This window comes from Camelus ferus, chromosome 6 (assembly GCF_009834535.1).
Source record: "Camelus ferus isolate YT-003-E chromosome 6, BCGSAC_Cfer_1.0, whole genome shotgun sequence".
In the NCBI taxonomy this organism is placed as follows: Eukaryota; Metazoa; Chordata; class Mammalia; order Artiodactyla; family Camelidae; genus Camelus; species Camelus ferus.
The window spans coordinates 10,824,607-10,842,744 of record NC_045701.1 but is presented as its reverse complement, the minus strand read 5'-3'; the positions used below and the strand labels follow the sequence as shown (position 1 = coordinate 10,842,744).

At 33.4% G+C, this 18,138-nt stretch overlaps 1 protein-coding gene across 10 annotated transcripts in view; it reads right to left on the bottom strand.

Annotated features, from left to right (window-relative positions):
- The window catches only part of ZNF280D (zinc finger protein 280D), a 248,542-nt gene that overhangs the window by 40,328 nt on the left and 190,076 nt on the right, over positions 1 to 18,138 (bottom strand). For all 10 annotated transcript variants that reach the window (XR_004320421.1, XM_032481101.1, XM_032481102.1 and 7 more), the window contains 4 exons: positions 13,688 to 13,822; positions 11,518 to 11,825; positions 10,918 to 11,058; positions 3,035 to 3,097 (listed from right to left, as the gene is read on the bottom strand). Coding sequence is in view for 9 of the 10 variants with exons in the window: in XM_032481101.1 (XP_032336992.1) it covers positions 3,035 to 3,097; positions 10,918 to 11,058; positions 11,518 to 11,825; positions 13,688 to 13,822 (647 nt within the window). In the remaining variant the exon portion in view is untranslated. The remainder of the gene's footprint in view (positions 1 to 3,034; positions 3,098 to 10,917; positions 11,059 to 11,517; positions 11,826 to 13,687; positions 13,823 to 18,138) is intronic.

Below are 18,138 nucleotides of genomic sequence, written 5' to 3'. Positions count from 1 at the left end.
AGGTAGGTGCTATAAGTTATCACCTTTTCATACAGGATTGAGTTAGCTTAGTCATCTACCAAGGGCATAGAGGTGGTAAAGGTCAGGGCTGGGTTTGAAACTGAGTACTTTCATTCAAGAGCCTAATTACTTAAAGATGATGTAATACTACCTTATCATTTTAACTCAGGTCCTTACTAGATCATTCATAACTGCCACAGAAGTTCTAAGCTATAGGATTCATGTATCAATAACTCACCCTATTGTTGAAATTGAGAAGAAATTCAGCTTTGCTCCAATTTCACTCAATTTTATATAAAAACATCAAAGGTTCTCCAGTGACCTCCAATAAGTCTTAAACTCCTTAGCGTTAGTTTCAATGCTTTCCCAATCTGGCTCTAAGCTCAAAACTACTAACCCAGATTTCAATTTTATTACTATTATATGAACTTAGATGCTCCATAAATAGATACATTTATTACCACCATTTCCTCTGTATGAGTTTTACTTTTTCACTTCTGTACCTTTATTCAGGCCATTCCAACTCAATGCCCCTGTACCTCTTCTATCAATATGAACAATACTCATCCTCTAAAGCCAAGTAAAGTAACACCTATGCAGATAATTCTAAGCAAAGTCATCTCTCCCCATTTGAAAAAAATAACCCTGATTGCATTTATTAAAATCCCCCTTACTTTACTGTAGTTATGGACATTCACCCTTTATCTCCCATTCAATAATCTGTACATTCTCTGGAGGCTGGTTCCAAGACTTGTTCATTATTATTGTTAAATCTTTATAGGACCTGCTACATTACGTACCTAATAAATGCATAATAGCTAAAGAATGTATATTCCATTCCAATAAAAGAATAATTACTAAAGTTACTGTTCTATAAAATTTTAAGTATGCTGTGTTCCAGTCACAGAAATAAAAAAATTTTCAACTTGAGACCTATTCAAGTTGACAGAAAAACCATCCCAGATCTTTAAAATCATGTAATTCACTTAAAAACCAAACACGCCACCGAGCTTGACAACAGTGAGGTAAAAAGCTATCTAAAATCTCATCTTTTGAAAGCAGTAAAACCCTTTTCATTTTTATAAAAAATTTTCAGTAAAGACAACATCTAATATAACTTACTTTATCTCCTTCAATTCAGTAAATGTTTTTAAATTAGTACCAATGTATTTTTTAAACTGAGTCAAAATATTCTCTCTCTGTAAGCTAATGGTCCAACAGCATAGACAGGACCTACAGTCTACATAAGTCATTTTCAATATATACATTAATTTATTCAACAAATATTTACTGAGTGCCTACCATGTGCCAGGCACCTATCAATGTCCGGCATAAACAAAAATCCAAACCACACAAATTTTAGTGAGAGAACCCAGAAAATAAAGTATACAATGTATCAGGTGATAAAAGATGATCTAGAGAAAAATGCAGCATAGAAAGGAGATAAAGAGTGCTGGGCTAGAGCATAAGAGAGAGAATACCACTTTAAATCAAGTGGTCAAGGAAAGACTCAGTCATCAGAATAGAAGACCTAAAAGAGATAAAGGAGATAACCACAGAGAAACCTAGGGAAGAACAAACTAGTCACAGAGAATAATGAGTACAAAGGTCCTGAGACATAATCATCACCTCTTTCATCTTTTCCGCTAACCACCAATATCAAAACAAGTGACTAACCTTATCTGCATATATTAGCTTGGTGCAGCAAAGACACTGGTATTTCAAGTAGCAATGGTAACATGAACAAAAGAAGCAAATGGGGTCCAAAGAATTCAGAAAAACATGGAAAAAATGGTGTTCACTGAATTCTGAGTTAATGTGTGGTAAAACCAAAGTTAACTATCAATGTCCTTAGAAATATTCATCAACAGTTCTTTCAGCACAGTAAGCAAGTTGTACACTTCTCTTTATTTGAAAAAGGAAAAGAATTATAGACTACATCATACTAATTTCAAGAATATCAGATTTAAGAAATTGACTTTAAAACTGAAAAAATGTTAGTCACTTTGCCAGGTATTTTAGGTATGTTTTATTATTCAAATATTATTGGAGAGTCTTATTTTTTGTCCTCATTTTACAATGCAAATGCACAAACATTTCATCTTGACACCACTGGTCACCCCTGAAAAAAAAATCTATCAAGAGAATGCAGACTAATTAAACCTCTAGTCTAAGGATATAATAACTTGACTAGAACTCTGCAATATCCAGCAATAATCATTTAGATTTCCAAACTGAGTACCTCAACATCAGGTTAGAAAAAATTTTTTAACAAACCACAGTGAGATACCACTTCACACCCACTAAGATGGCTATAATAAAAAAGAGATACTAACAAGTGCTGACAAATACATGGAGAAACTGGAACCATCATATACTAATGATAGGAATGTAAAATAGTGGAGGTACTTTGTAGAACAGTCTGGCAGTTCCTCAAAGGCTCAACACAGAGTTATCACATAATCCAGCAATTCTAATCCTAAATATACATTTTAAAAAATGAAAAGTGCGTACACAAATGTTCACAGTAGCAATACTCATAATGGCTTCAAAGTTAAAATAACCTAAATGGATAAACAAACTATCATATATCCATACAATGGAATTTAGCAGTAAGAAAAAGAAGTACTGATACATGCTACGACATGGATGAATCTTCAAAACATTATGCTAAAGGTAAGAAATGAATCACAAAGGATCACATATTGTATCATTTCATTTATATGAAATGTCCAGAATAGGCAAATCTATATAGATAGAAAGTAGATTAGTGGTTGCACAGGGATGGGAGGAGTTGGAAGGAAATGGGGCTAATAACCACTAACAGGGACAGAGTTTCTTTTTGAACTGATAAAAATGAACTAAAATTAACTGTGATGACTGCACAGCTCTGTGAATATACCAAAAACTATTAATTGAACAATTTAAATGTGTGAATTGCAGGGTATTTGAACTGTATCTCAAAATTTTAATATAATATTTTTATTAAGTCATAATTTTTCAATAGACATAAGAAAAAAGATCAACTATTTACCTGAGATCTTCTGAATACTTCTTAAAGATACAAAACCTTTTACTTGGACGGTTGCTATGAAAGCTGGGAGACACAAAAGAGATTTTATTAATTTTATTACACATAAGTCATACTAATTTATAGCTACATATCAAGTCTATACTTAAATTTCTAGTTTTGAGTAAAATATCATGCTATAAATAATAAAATAATGTTTGTCATCCCTGTTTAACTCAACATTTAAACTTACATTCCATTTTATCTATTTATTTTCTAGTGACATGTATTTCCCTAAGCATATTCTCGTATGATCAGTACCTCATCTTCGGATGAAGAAAGGAAATACGCAAGAGTTAAAAAAAGCACAGCAAATTATTTCCTCATCTGTTAAGAGTTGAAAACAAAAAGATTAACAAAATTTATGTGAATTATGCAACTGTGTAAAACATATCTTCATTTGGACAAGGACTGGGAGAAAATGTGTAAATATAAAAATAATTACAGTAGCAAATAAAGATTATGAATACAAAAAAGAGTTGAAAACAATTTAAAATTTTTGCTAATAACATTTCTGCTATAATATGAATGGTCATCAATAATCATCATTCTTTAAATCATTTTCCAATCTTAACATATTCATGCCAAGGGAGGGGAAGCAGAATCCAAATTATCTTGGAAGTAAACAGTACCTGAGCTAAATGCCAGTTTACCACTTGTAAAATTAAATAAACATTTAGAGAATTCTTTACAATTACTAGTAGAGGTTTAAAAAAAAATTAAAGCAGAACTCAAGAGCTAAAACAACACTTCTCCTAAGCAGAGAACAGAAAATCCCTAACCACTTTGTAGCCAATGAGAATAGCTTTTATACACCCTTTTAAATCTGATAAGGAAAGCTTTCCTGTACTAGAAAACCAGGATTAGTTTAGCACAGGACTACTTAGCACAGATAAAAGCAGAGTCATAGACTAATAACTTCAGTATCACCTGAGAGCTTATTTAGAAATGCAAAGTCTTGTGCCCCCCACAAACCTACTGAATTTATCTCTGGCAGTGGGGCCCAGGACTGTTTTAACAAGCTTTTCCAGTAATTCTTATGCAAGCTAAAATCTGAGGAGCAGACTTAAAGTAGCTAAAACACCAGGTCAATTGTGAGTCTCAGATACGAGGTAACCATAATCAGGGGAGCATGTATGTATGGGAAAACAAATACTCTGACCAGCTATAATCCCCAGACAATATACTAAAAAGATTTCTAATACTCATTTCTTCAATCAGGGGATAACTACTATTATTAAGAGTTTACAAACTCAAAGTAACATCACAAAAATAAAGGGATTTTTTAAGAAGAGAATGTTAGGAGGTTGGGAAACAGTGAAATTATATGCAAAAATTTGTGCACATAACTGTATTTCCTCCGAGGAGTATGTCCAAGATTTTATCTGATTCCCAAAGAATGTGAACCAAATAAGATTTTTTAATGAGATTTAAAAGTTATTTTCAAAAGCTTTCTTCCTTCTCCTCCAACAGACTGTTTTGGTTTCTTTCTTTATTTGGTAAGAGGAGAGAAAAGATTATAGTTTAGGGTCTTTTTGATGGTTTCTCTTTCTGTCTATAACTTGTACCTTATTAAAATGTTGGTAATTTTAAAACTTTAGTTGTCTGAAATCATTTCTAATTTAGAATTCCTACCTATAAAAAAGATTTATACTGACTAGAGGTTGATGATATACAATAATAAAGGAAAGTTGTCTGCCTCAGAGTTCACCATCCAGTGTTCGGCAGTGAAGGTAGTCAAAAGGCAGCTGGCACAGGATGAAGGCCTAACAAGTATCTGTTAAACAAGTGAATACATATTCATAAATAATTACCATAAGATAAACATCAACAGTGACACGTACAAAGGTTTGTGGTTGCATGAAGGAAAGCTGCAGGTAAGTGGAAAGGCTAGGTAACAGTCAGTAGCACATTTCAGTGAAGAGGGTCCCTATACTGCCTCACTCCAGACAAAGCAAAGAGCAAGATATGGAAGGATTTTCAAGAAAATAAGAGTTGAAGGCACGGGAAAAGTAGTTAGAAATTAGATATTAAAAGGGCTTACATTCTCCACAAAATTTGAACTTCATCATATTAATGTTAGGAAGAGGCAAAGGATTTTAGGCCAAAAAATGACCTGACCAGTTATCAGTAACAGAAGAAAGGAAGAAATGAAAAAGGGGCCAGGGGTGGGTTGTAGAGAAGAGACCATTTATGATGCTACCATAATAACCTAACTGTTCTTCTAATGACTCTTATTTAGTGCCAATAAATCTGTATAAAACACATAATGAACTATTTTTAGCATATCTTATAAAAATTAATTCAGTAATTTGTCTTATCCATTGTATAGGAACAAACTGTTACACCAGCTTTCTTTTCTCTTGGAGAAATTTTAAATCATCCTTCAAAGCCTAAGTGAAATGTCATTTATATGCCACATTCCCTTATTTGTTGTTTAAAGAATCATCCTTACCTTCTCTGTGCTCTAACAGTCATTTGTTTATCACATTAAGTTAGGTAAATATATCTCTCCAACTAACTTGTGAAAATTAAAGCCAAGGACTTTATCTACAACATTTAATAATGACAACTTAGAAACAAGAGCTATAATTACTTAAAAAAAAAGAAAAGAAAACATGATTTGGGATCAGCAGTCACAGCACCGAATCTAAGATGTTTAAAAAAAAAAAAAAAAAAGCTTTTTTAAACAAAATGAGATCTCACTAGAGTTCTTTTTGGGATTTCAGATTAAAAGTTTCTTAAATAACCTTCTTAGGAGAATTTTTTTTAAAAAGCTGTAATTACTTGAATACCTCCTAGGTGCAAATCATTTTATCAAGCACTTTAAGTACATTTTCTCTAATAATCACAATAACTTTCTCTTCAAGAAAAGGAAACGAGGAGTCAGTTAAATAAAGTTGCCCAAAGTCACACAGGTAATAAATAAATGAGGAAGCCTGGATTCAAATCCAGATTTGTCCGATTCTTCACCACCAGTTTACCGTACTTCTTAGCAAATAGTAAACTCCGCTAGAAAAAGAGATATTTAGTACTTATATCTGTTAACTTAATTCTATTACATGTAGAGGAAAGCCTTTTTATACATAATGCTGAAGAATAATAGCAATATTACACAGTGATTTGTTTGCATTTTTTTCCGGGTGACTTCTATTGCTACCTAAAAGCTGTAAGCAAATAAGGTGCAATAATTTAAACCAAACCCAAATAATGCCACCTTTTAAAACATTCACTTAAAATGTATATCTTTAACGATGCTCTTCTCTGTAAGAGTCTTATTCCACAAATGTTTCTACGGCATCATGGTTTTTTTAATATCCCCTTTTGGGATTTTATTTAGAGCATTCTATAATTATAATAATTGACTACCATTTGCTGTTTGTAATGTGCTAGGTGACACGGTGAGTATAAAGAACCCCTTCTTCTCAAGGAGATAATACAGATATAAACAAATATAATAAACAACAGACTAGATGAATGGCACACAACTCAAAGTAAGGAATGATCCCTGTGAGTAAGGTAAACTGAAAGGAAGAACGGTGCATTCCAGGGACCAAGAAAGAATCATGAAAAGCCACTGTCAAAAATGAGTATGGGAGAAAGCTTATTCTGGGGAAGAGCAATCAATTTATGGGGATGAGAGTTTTTCTAAAATGGATTGGGGCAAAAAAAATTGGATTGGGGCAAATATGAGACTGGAGGGAAAAAGATCAGTTGCGAGTACAGAGGTGGAATATGATAGGGATTAAAAGTACTCATCCTCTGGAGAAAATGAGGTTTCTGTTCACACAAAACACAAACCTATCACAAGGATCCACACTGGGCAGAGACAGTGATGGGCCTTTCTGTGGGAGATACTTAATTCAAGGAATGAAGCAGAGAAAAAGGAAAAGGGGTTTACCAAACTCCAGGATTGGCAGTGGAAACTTTCAGCTCCATATGAAGCTAACAAAGACTAAGAATGTGTGTGATGACAATGAAGCGCAGGGTTGGGGCTCACTGGGAACTGGGAAAAGGGTAGAAGGAAGTTGGGCTAACTGGAAATGTTTTGGAATAGAATGGGATTTAGAGGTTCTATTGGACAGGTGAGAAACCTATGATAAATGGGAGAGGGAAGGGTGAAATGACTTTTGGTTTAGGAAAAGAAAATATTTTAAAATTTGATCCCCTATAAATTAAGGGCATAAGTAAAGCTGTATTTGGGCAGCCATGTATCTGTCATAGAATAAGGGATTTTCCACACTGGAGTATACTCAAGGAGAAAGGATGCTGGGGGCCTGGTTTAGAGGAAATGGATTACAGGTGTAGTCCACTGCAGCTGGGAGGCAGAGTGGAAGAATGCGGAAGGTGCTGTCTCAGGAAGCCATGAAGCACACTGGCACATCAAGAGAACTTCACAAGCTTAAAAAACTTGGGACAACGTATTTTTTCAGCTAGTGTTCCACATTCACACAAATGATGCTCTGAAAGAGTATTTGGATGGTAGTTATGTTAATTCTGTAAAGATAATGTGCGGTTTGTTTATGTTCTTTTTAGATGCCAGTGAGTCAAAGGTAAAAATACCTATTAAATAATTAGAAAGATAGAGTTAGATCTCAGGAAAACTAAGGATTGAAAGTGAAAGATTTAAAGTTGAAAGGCAAAGTGACAGTGGTTACAGAGAAAGAAAATTTAAAGAGAGAAGAAGAGTTGAAGGAAACAAATTTTAAAATGAGATAGGAGTAGCCAAAAAGGAAGAAAAAAACAGTGCTAACAGTTTAACACAAGCCGAAGAAGATAGTTTCAAAAGTGAGTGACAACAATGTCCAATACTTGAAAGAAGTCATGGAGTACTAAGAGCGAAAAAAAATTGAATAAATGTGGTGATAAGAACATGACAGAAAATCTTAAAAGGGGCAGTGCTAGTTGGTAGGTGAGGATGACGCTCAAATTAAAAGGTAAAAAAATGAATCACAAATAAGCTAGTAACAAACACTTTTTAAAAATATTCATGGTAAGAAGAAGAAAAGAAGTAAGGAAAGTAGGCGGTAAGGACATATCTCCCTCATCTTTAAAAAAAAAACAAAACCTGAAAATGTAAGCAGAAGGAACTGGTAGATAGAAGAGATGAAGTTGCAAGTTAACTGAATAAGGTTGTGGAAGAACTAGAAGAGGTAAGTGGCAGGGTTAACTTTACAGAAGTGGAACATGTTTGATTTCTGAGATCAATGTCTAGATGAAGGTAACAGGAAAAACTCTGAGGTTGAAAAGATTAATTAAAAGGATGACCTCCAACTGAGTAATTAGTAGGCCAGGTTAACAACTAAGAGAAGCTAAAATAAAATCTTTATAGTACTAAAAAATGGTTTAATTAGGTACTATAGGTAAAAATAAAGTATTTAAAAATAAAAAGTTAGGACTCAAAGTTAAAGATCATGGGTCAAATACAGATGGCCAATAGGCACATGAAAAGATGCTCAACATCACTAATTATTAGACAAATGCAAATCAAAACTACAGTGAGGTATCACCTCACACCAGTGAGAATGGCCACCATCAAAAATTCTACAAATAATAAATGCCAGAAAGAGTGTGGAGAAAAGGTAACCTTCCTATGCTGTTGGTGGGAATGTCATTTGGTGCAGCCACTATAGAGAACAGTATGGAGGTTCCTAAAAAAACTAAAAACAGACCTACCATATGATCCAGCAATCCCACTCCTGGGCATATATCCAAAAAGACAAAAACTCTGATTTGAAAATATACATGCACCCTAATGTTCATAGCAGCACTATTTACAACAGCCAAGACATGGAAGCAACCTAAGTGTCCTAAAAAAGATGTGCTATATACGTACACAATGGAATATTACTCAGTCATAAAAAAAGAATGAAATAATGCCATTTGTAGCAACATGGACAGACCCAGAGACAATCACACTAAGTGAAGTCAGTCAGACAGAGAAAGACAAATATCAAATGGTATCACTTATGCATGGAATCTAAAAGATTGATACAAATAAGCTTATTTACAAAACAGAAACAGACTCAAAGACAGAAAATAAACCTATGGTTACCAAAGGGGAAAGGAGGGAGGAGGGCTAAATTAGGAGTTTGGGATTAGCAGATACACACTACTATATATAAAACAGATGAAAACAAGGACCTACTGTACAGCACAGAGAACTATACTCAATATCTTCTAATATTCTGTAATGGAAAAGAATAGGAATATGGGAAAGTGTATGTGTGTATGTGTGTATATGTGTGTATATATATATATATATATATATATAAAATACACCCACACATATATGTATAACTGAATCACTTTGCTGTACACCTGAAACTAACACAACACTGTAAATCAACTATACTTCAATTAAAAAAAAAAACCTCCAAAAAGAAAAAAAATATGAGTCAGAGTTGAGTGAATCAAGTACTGTTTGCTAGTCTAGAATTGAGCACAAAGGTCACAAAAGGCAGCTGTTCAAATCTTTGGCCTTTATGCCAGGTGAGCATGACTAAAGGTATAAAGAATTCTAGAACAAAAACAAAGCAGCACCCAAAACAAATGATCCTGAAGGTGAGGATGACTATCAAGTTATATGGCTGCTGCTGGACTGGAAAAAGGAATCAAAGCCCTGAAAGTCCTGGGGTATTGAGAATTCAAAAGAAGTGAACAGTATATATGATAAGATTAAAATGGTACTGTGGTAATAAAGGGGGTACAATAACTTAAAGGTTGATGTAATGCACTGTCACTAAAGAAGTCAAGGTACCATGAGGTCAGGCCAGTCATCAAGGGAGTTAAAAAACTGTGAGAGAGGTGCTGAAGCCATCAAGAAAGGTGGGAGAATCCCTGAAAGGAGTAGGTGATAATGACCAGAAAGTAACATAGATGTGACATCATGATCTATAAGAAAATCACTTTTATTAGTTATACTTTAATACTAACTTTTGCAAAACTGGAACCTCACTTCAAAAAATCAACTTACTGTCTTATATCTGAACAATTTTCAACTATTTTGTTTGCATTTTTTTTTATTGAAGTATGGTCAGTTTACAATGTTGTATCAGTTTCTGGTATACAGCATAATGCTTCAGTCATACATATACATACATATATTCATTTTCATATTTTTTCATTATAGGTTACTATAAGATACTATTTTTAAACAAATAAAAATCCATTTTGAAGTATGCCCCTACAAATGAGATACAAATGAAAATACGGAGGCTGTAAAGGCTTTCTCTACATAGAGTAAAATACTAGGTACTCACATAGTCTATGTTGAATGAATTAATGAAAAAGAAATCCAACAGTGGCATCATTACTGAAACAGTCTCTCATTTCACTGAATGACTGCAAGGATAGATGACTTGATGGACAGATAGGCAGAAGGATTACAGAGAAAAAGAGAGGGAAAGATAAACAGACCCAATAAAGTTTCTAACATCACTGAAAATTCTGGAATCTCTCAAAGTGACTGCTTTGAAGAGAATAACACTCATGAGATGACATGTATTGATTTCATAAATATATTTAAAACATTTAAGTTTTTGTCTTTGTAAGTAACCACTTTAAAAGTTCTATAGGAAAAAAAAATTCCCATAGAAAAATTATTTTCCCTAACAAACCTATCCTAATTTCATTAGCCTAACTGTTCTTATAATTTGAATTCTAATAACCTTATGAATAACTATGCTGAAAAAATAGTACCAGACATCAACCTAGAAGTTCTCTATTGCTCCTGAAAAGGAAAAAAAAAAAAAAAAAACTAGCTTCTATTAGGATAACTGTTTTCAAAACCAAACTTGCTGAACTGTAATTTTAATCGGTAATTATAGATGTTTAACTCATCTTACCTCATCATATGATTCACATAGGCTTTGCTACAGCTAGTGTTGTATCTGCAAAAACTACAATGGACATATGTAGGAAAGTGGTTTGCAAAATCTTTTATTTCAGAACAACACTCAATGCACTTGTGAACTCCCCGACGATACCTTATGGAAATATAAAGAAAATGATAAAAACATATTTTAAAACAAAAATAATAAGGGAGAGTCATCTTATGTTCTGTTAATTAAATTAACATCTTTAAACAAAGACTTATCATTTGAAAAATCTCCTATGAAACAACAGCTAGAAGTATAAACAATCTAAAATTAGCTAATGTTTCATACCAGAATAAGGAGATTAAGTTAATTCAAATATCACAAGATATAAGTGACAACGTATAATGCCAGTGGATATTATAGAAATACCAATGAATACTAGATAGAAAAAACAGTAATTTAAGTACTGTTCAACAGTTGTAAAAAATACTTTTTTATTATTTGCCTGACCTTTAAGTGACAGTATATAAATGTACAAGAGAGTTGTATAATGGGGTAAATTTATATTAAATAAAGTTTTCATACTTAAAATTAAACTAATATTGTGTATCAGTAATAAAAGATTACCTTAAGTTCTTCAATGCTGTATTGACTTTACTTTTTTTATTGCTACTAGCCAATGTGCTTTGTTTCCTTTGCATATTAGAAATTTTTGATTTGTATTTACATTTACTTCCATTAGGCTTACTTGCATTAGGTTTACTTGCAATGGGTTTAGCTGTATTAGGTTTACTTGTGATAGATTTTGTGGGACTTTTAGCAGTTATATTTTTAGTCCTTGGAGGTGAGAGCTGAAGGGTAGAAGTGCTTGCACTAATGGAAGGTGTAGTTGAAGATCCTGATTGAAGGGGTCCAACTGAAGCTCGAATAGTAACCTACAAAAATGAAGATAATATTTGCTTTAGAAAATTAATCACTGCATTTGTGATAAAATATTAGCACATAACAAAGAGTTAAACCAAGGGCAAGTATAAACTACATCTGGATAAGTCTTCCATTTATTCTAAATGTTCATACCAATTAAATGAAATTAAACTTGATATTTATTCACTCATAGTATTACATTTTTGTATTTGATATCAGTTATACGTTAACAGTTATTAATGGATAATTAGGTGTTAAAGCAAGTTATATGAGCACATTAAATATTAATTAAAAGAGTGCATTCCATACTTATTTCTATGCTCTGATATAACTTTTTAAATTTACAAACATAGAGATCAAAATTGCAATCTCAGAGCCTAAAAATAACTCTAGAAAGGCCTGGATTACCCTTTGACATCTATACAACAAACAGATCTACAATAAATAAGATTTCCTCTTTCCAGGGGCTCATTAGGCAGGATGTACATTTACAAAAGTTATGGGAGGGGTTATATCAATTCATTATACTGCACGGAGAGTTTAATAATATTTAGAATTTCCTTAAAGGGAGCTAATATAAGGCTTATTTTTTACTATTCAGAAATTATATTTGCTGGTTGACAATGGAAAACACAACTGCCTACCAACAGTCTCATTGATCATTTGACTATACTCCTATGTATTTGGGGAACAGTCTATGAGGAAGTACCATGAAAAACATGTGCCTTGGTATCATGGTAAAAGCACTGGACTGGGAATCAAAAAGCCTGAGATTAAATCTAATACTACTCCTTCCTAGCCATGTGACCTTGAATAAGTAATTTATCCTCTTCATCTAGAGATTCTTTATCTAGAATAAGGGACAATATCTGCCTTGTCTACTTCTGTGGATTACTATATGGATTAAATAATAGAATGTATGAAAAAGCATACCAAAAGCCTAATTCTAAGGTGCTATTAAAACATTTAGTATCATTATTATTATTATCATCATCATCATTATTAAGGGAAAGGAGAGAGGACTGCACTGCTTACATTAGTGTTCTGCATGTCTAGTCCCAGCATGGAATGAATGGATTGTAGGGAAGGATGCTGGATAGCTTCTCTTGCTCTAGGTCTTCAGAGCATGGCTTTATATTGTTTTAGTTAAATTCAAATAACAGACATACCCACATTCAAAGGTAAGTACCCAAAGCCAAATATAAATGCTTTGGGGATTATTTCACTTTGGATTATCCATGCCTCTGTTTCCCTCCACTGGAGCAAATATTCAAGAGCTGACTGTATATAAAGAAGTCAGAGAAAACAGAGGTATATAAGGCAAAAAGGGAAAAGGAAGTTACAATCATCAGTATGCAGTCAGACATGTGTTGGCTCACTTAAAGTATAATGCTATCCAGCAGCAGAACTTGCTTCTCTTAGAGGAGATTCAGTAATAACCACTTCAGTAAACACCTGAGAACCTATGGCATTCAAGGTTCTGTATATACCAGATGCTGAGGACACAAAGATAACTAAAACACAATTCCTGATCTCAAGCATCTTATAGTTTAGCAGATAAAACTGACATATTCAGTGCCAACTGGAATAGCTCAAGAATAGCCTAGGTAATGTTGACACAACCCACCGACCCAGGAACAGTTAACCTTGTTACACTTTTTACAAATGAATACCACTCTAGCATAGCATACACTATTGACCAAAAAACAATGGTTAGAAGACATTTTCCTAAACATAAGAAATAATAAAATCTAAAATTAAAAACTTAAAATATGAAACCACTTTTTAAAGTAGTATATTCAATAGATAAAACCAGGCAGGAGTTATTTTTATTATCATACAAAATGTTAAAATACAACATATGTGAACTTACTTTTGTTCCAGGAGGCAATCCTTCTAGTTGTTTAGGTTTTATAAATGTCCGATGGTGCTGAGTCTTGTGATCCATTTTCTCTTTGCATGTCAAAAATTGCAGTCTGCATTTTGTACAACGATGTATTCCTTTTTTCTGTTTAGGAAAAAGAAAAAGGGAAGAAAAATAATTTCTACAACCACAAATCCTGTGTCCCAAAACTGCTCTGGTTTCATTTTAATGATACTAAATAATTTTAAAACTAGTATTTTACATCTCCTAGCATAAATAACAGCAAAATATTATTTTATGTTTTAAAACACTCTTTGCATTAGTATTTAGGTTTCAAAAATGTGTTACTATACAGAAAATGAACATGAAAGTTGTATTAATAGATTCTAATGAAAGTTCTCTCAACACTGGTATGAAAGCTCTTTTAATTATAATTTAAAAATATTTAGACTCATGATACTGTGAAAATGAGCCATACTATATTTTTTTCCTAGAAAAAAGTAAATTCTTTCTATTTCTTGTTGGTTAACAAGTTGGAAAAGTAAATTCAAATATCTAATCAGACATTTCAAAGAAGTTTGTTATAGCAATGGTTGTATAAAGCAGTGCTATCTAATAAAACTTTCTGCAATATTGAAGACATTTTAGAGCTGCACTGTCCAATATGACAGCCACTAGATAGATGTGGCTATTGAGCACCTGAAATATGTGAGGTGTAACTGAGTAACCAAATTTTAAATTTTATTTAATTTTAATTAATTTAAGTTTAAATAGCTACATATGGCTAGTGGCTACAACACTGCACACTGAACAGTGTGAATATGGAGGCATAAATCAGAATAACTACTCCCAATCTACTAACTGGTTGAGACCCTTTGACTAAGTCCCTTCTCAAACCTAATCCTGTTATTCCACAGATAGGAAATAGGACCCAAGAAAAATCTAAATCACTTTCCCATAGCTATTTACTGACACTGCCAGACTCCTGATCCAGCGTTCTTTCTACTATACAATATCAACTACAATCTTTACCTATGTGCTCTCACTAATTTGAAAATTATGTATGTATATGCATATATATATATATGTATATATAAAGTGAAACAACATATAAATACAAAAGAATGTTTTCTCTAAAGCTGAGATCTGCCAGATACATCACTATTTCCATTAAAATACAATCAAATCATTTATAAGATTCAAATAGGTAATACACTGGGTAGTACTAAGCACAGTTACTGGCTCACAGCAGGCATTTCGTAAATAAATTTCTTTACAAAATTCAAAGCAATATATAAATTAATATGTTTGTACCACTATTCTAGGTGCACCTTAACAGTATTTTTAGAAGTGGGATGCAATGGATTATACTGGAGGTACAGGCAACTCAAACAAATTCACTTGTATGCGCTCAAAGAAGACTAAAAAAAGTGAAACATTGGGCAAGAAACAGATACTAAGTCAACAGGACAAAAAGAAAGTTCTCCAAAATCCAGTACCTAGAAATCTTCTATCCATAATCGCTCCCTAGGTTACTGCATCATTTCATGGCTTTAAATATCATTTATCTAACTGCCTAGTTGACATCACTACTTGATGTCTAATATTCATCTCAAACCAATATGGGCAAAACTGAATTTTGGATTTCTTCCCTACCTCCCTGCCCCCCGCCCCAAATATATTCCTTCCCCAGTCTTCACCATATGACAGTATATGAAAATTCCATTCTTGTAACTGCTTGGAAAAAAACTTCTCTCTCATATCCCATATCGAAACCATTAATAAAACCTGGCAGCTCTACCTTCAAAAACTGTCATGATATATCCACTTATTACCTCCAACGACTGCTACCATACATGTCCAAGCCACTCACCTTGACTATAACATCCTATCTTCTCCCTGTCATGTTCTTTCCTCCCTATGGCCTATTCTCCCCGAAGCTGCCAATGATCTTAAAGTATGGCAGATCTTTCACATGCTTAAAATGCTGATGCGGGGGAGGGTACAGCTTAGTGGTACAGCACATGCTTAGCCTGTATGAGGTCCTGGGTTCAATCCCCAGTACCTCTATTAAATAAAATAAAATTTTAAAATAACACTAATTATCTTCCACCCACCAAAAAAACTGTTGACGGTTTTCCAAAATCCTGAATCTGGTTTACAAGGCTCTCTATGAATTGGCCTGCATTCTATTGCTACAACCTTATGTCCTACTACTTTTCCTCTTTATACTTTACTCTGCTCCCATTCTTTGAATGCCCAGGTATACATTCACTTCACTCCCTATATAACGTTACCTCTTTTAGATTTCCACGTGGATTACTCCTTTTATTTCCTTCAAAGAGGCCCTTTTTGACCACTATATATACAAAACAGCAACCATTTCTCCACTCCACCATCTCCCCAATCCTTAGCATTCCTTATCCTCCACATTTTCCTTCCACAGTACTTATCACCAGCCACAGTAAGATCACAGGATACATTTAAACACAAGCACACCTATATTTATTCTTTTTTCTCCACTATAATCCAAATTTCACAGGACACAAATTTTGTATTGTTCACTGCAATATAGTACCTAAAACAGTCCCTGGCACCTAGTAAGGCACTTAATAAATATTTGTTAAATAAATGGATAGTGAGACAGAAAGCAAGAGACTGACAGTACGTAAGAGCAGCAGGTACAATTTAACAAGTTCAAAATGTCTGCCACTCCATTCAGTGAACATCTGGCCAAAATCCTGAGACAGAAGAATACATTAATCTACTATTCTTAGCTGGATACAACTCTTGCACATTTCTCTTGTTTATGTATGCATTTCAATGTGCAAAAGGTGATAAAGAGATAGTACATTTTTTAATAACATGATGTTCAACCAAAGAAATAGTGATCTATTTGAAGGGTAGAGAAATAATTATGTGTTGAACTTTTTTGATAAGCATACTACACTGGGAGACATGAGGGATTTAAGGGTAATTCTGACTAGAATTCTGACTACAATTTCTGACCCTAGACCCAATACCAATGTGAAATCTGACTCTGTGGTAAAACAATAAAATCTTGGGCTCAGAATTCAAATTTTTAACTCTGCATTTTATTAGGCAATATGATATTGAGCAACTTACTTTCTCCAAAACGTTGTTTCCTGTCTATAAGGGTGATTGTGAGGATTAAACAAGATATTGCATGTAAAGCACCTGCTACTGTCATAAAGTAAATGACTGCATATGTTGACTGCTTACTGTTTTTATTAAAGATGTAATGAACATGTTTAACACATCCACAATCACTTTCATTATTTCTGAAGAGTGATATAAACTGGATTGTTAGCACTAAAATCACCCAAGACTTAACAATATATCCTCTTAAAGAAACGTTACAACCAAAGTCTTTTAAGACAATAAAATGAGCCATACAGTCAACAATTCTTATTATCTAATACTGCACCAATAATGTGATCTCAATTATAAGTTTTTGCTCAGCTATGGTTTTCCAGCCTTTTGTAAATAATCATACAAATTGTAAATACCTTGAAGGGTGACTAATGGTTGTTCTTATTAATAGAGTCTCCTCTCTTAATTACTGGTTGTCTACCTAGTACGTACTCCAGAAAAACAGACAAACAAACAAAAAACAACTGGACACCCATAGGAAGTGAAGACATAAAACTCAGGTATAAAAACTGATTATAAATCACATGGCCCACGTAGTGGGCCCACACATTTCTTTCATTCTTTCCACATCCACATTTCACTCTGGAGCTTAGTAAAGCATATGGGAAAACTGATGTTAAAAGCCCCATAATGAAACAGAACTACTGTTTTATACTTCATTCTCTCTTTCAAAATTAAAGGTCAAAGATGAAATATAGAGTACCAGGAATAGTGTTTCTTAAACTCTGTTCCATAAATGTTAATAGATATTGTGCAAATAAAGGGCTCAATGGCCAAGTAAGTTTGGGAAAAATACATACTTTATCCCTTGCATAGAGGTTTATAATATTCATTAGCATATTAAAATCTCTGAGGATTCTTGTTTTAAAAAAGAAATGAAACTGTTTAATTTTGTAAACCTAGGTATTTACCAAATTCTTTTATCATTAACACCTGACAGAACATTGCTGGAGAAACCTAGAATAGAAAGGTCTTGCCAGAACTTCTCAACGATGGGTGGCATCCTAGTCACAACATAGGTGATCCCGATTCATTTGGAAATTCTACTTTTATGATCTTTCCCAATTAAAAATCACAAGTCTATTTCATGATTATCTAATGACTAGAATGGAAAGCAAAGTAAGCACCAATGCTGAGTAAACTGACATGCCAATTTAATCAATAATAAGAAAAGGTAACGAGCTGATTAGTGAGGCGGCAAAACTTGATTACATGATCAGATTCAGTAAATCCATCGTCTTCTGGTTTTGGCAAAGGCACTGTTGTTGCTCTTTTGACCACTTAAG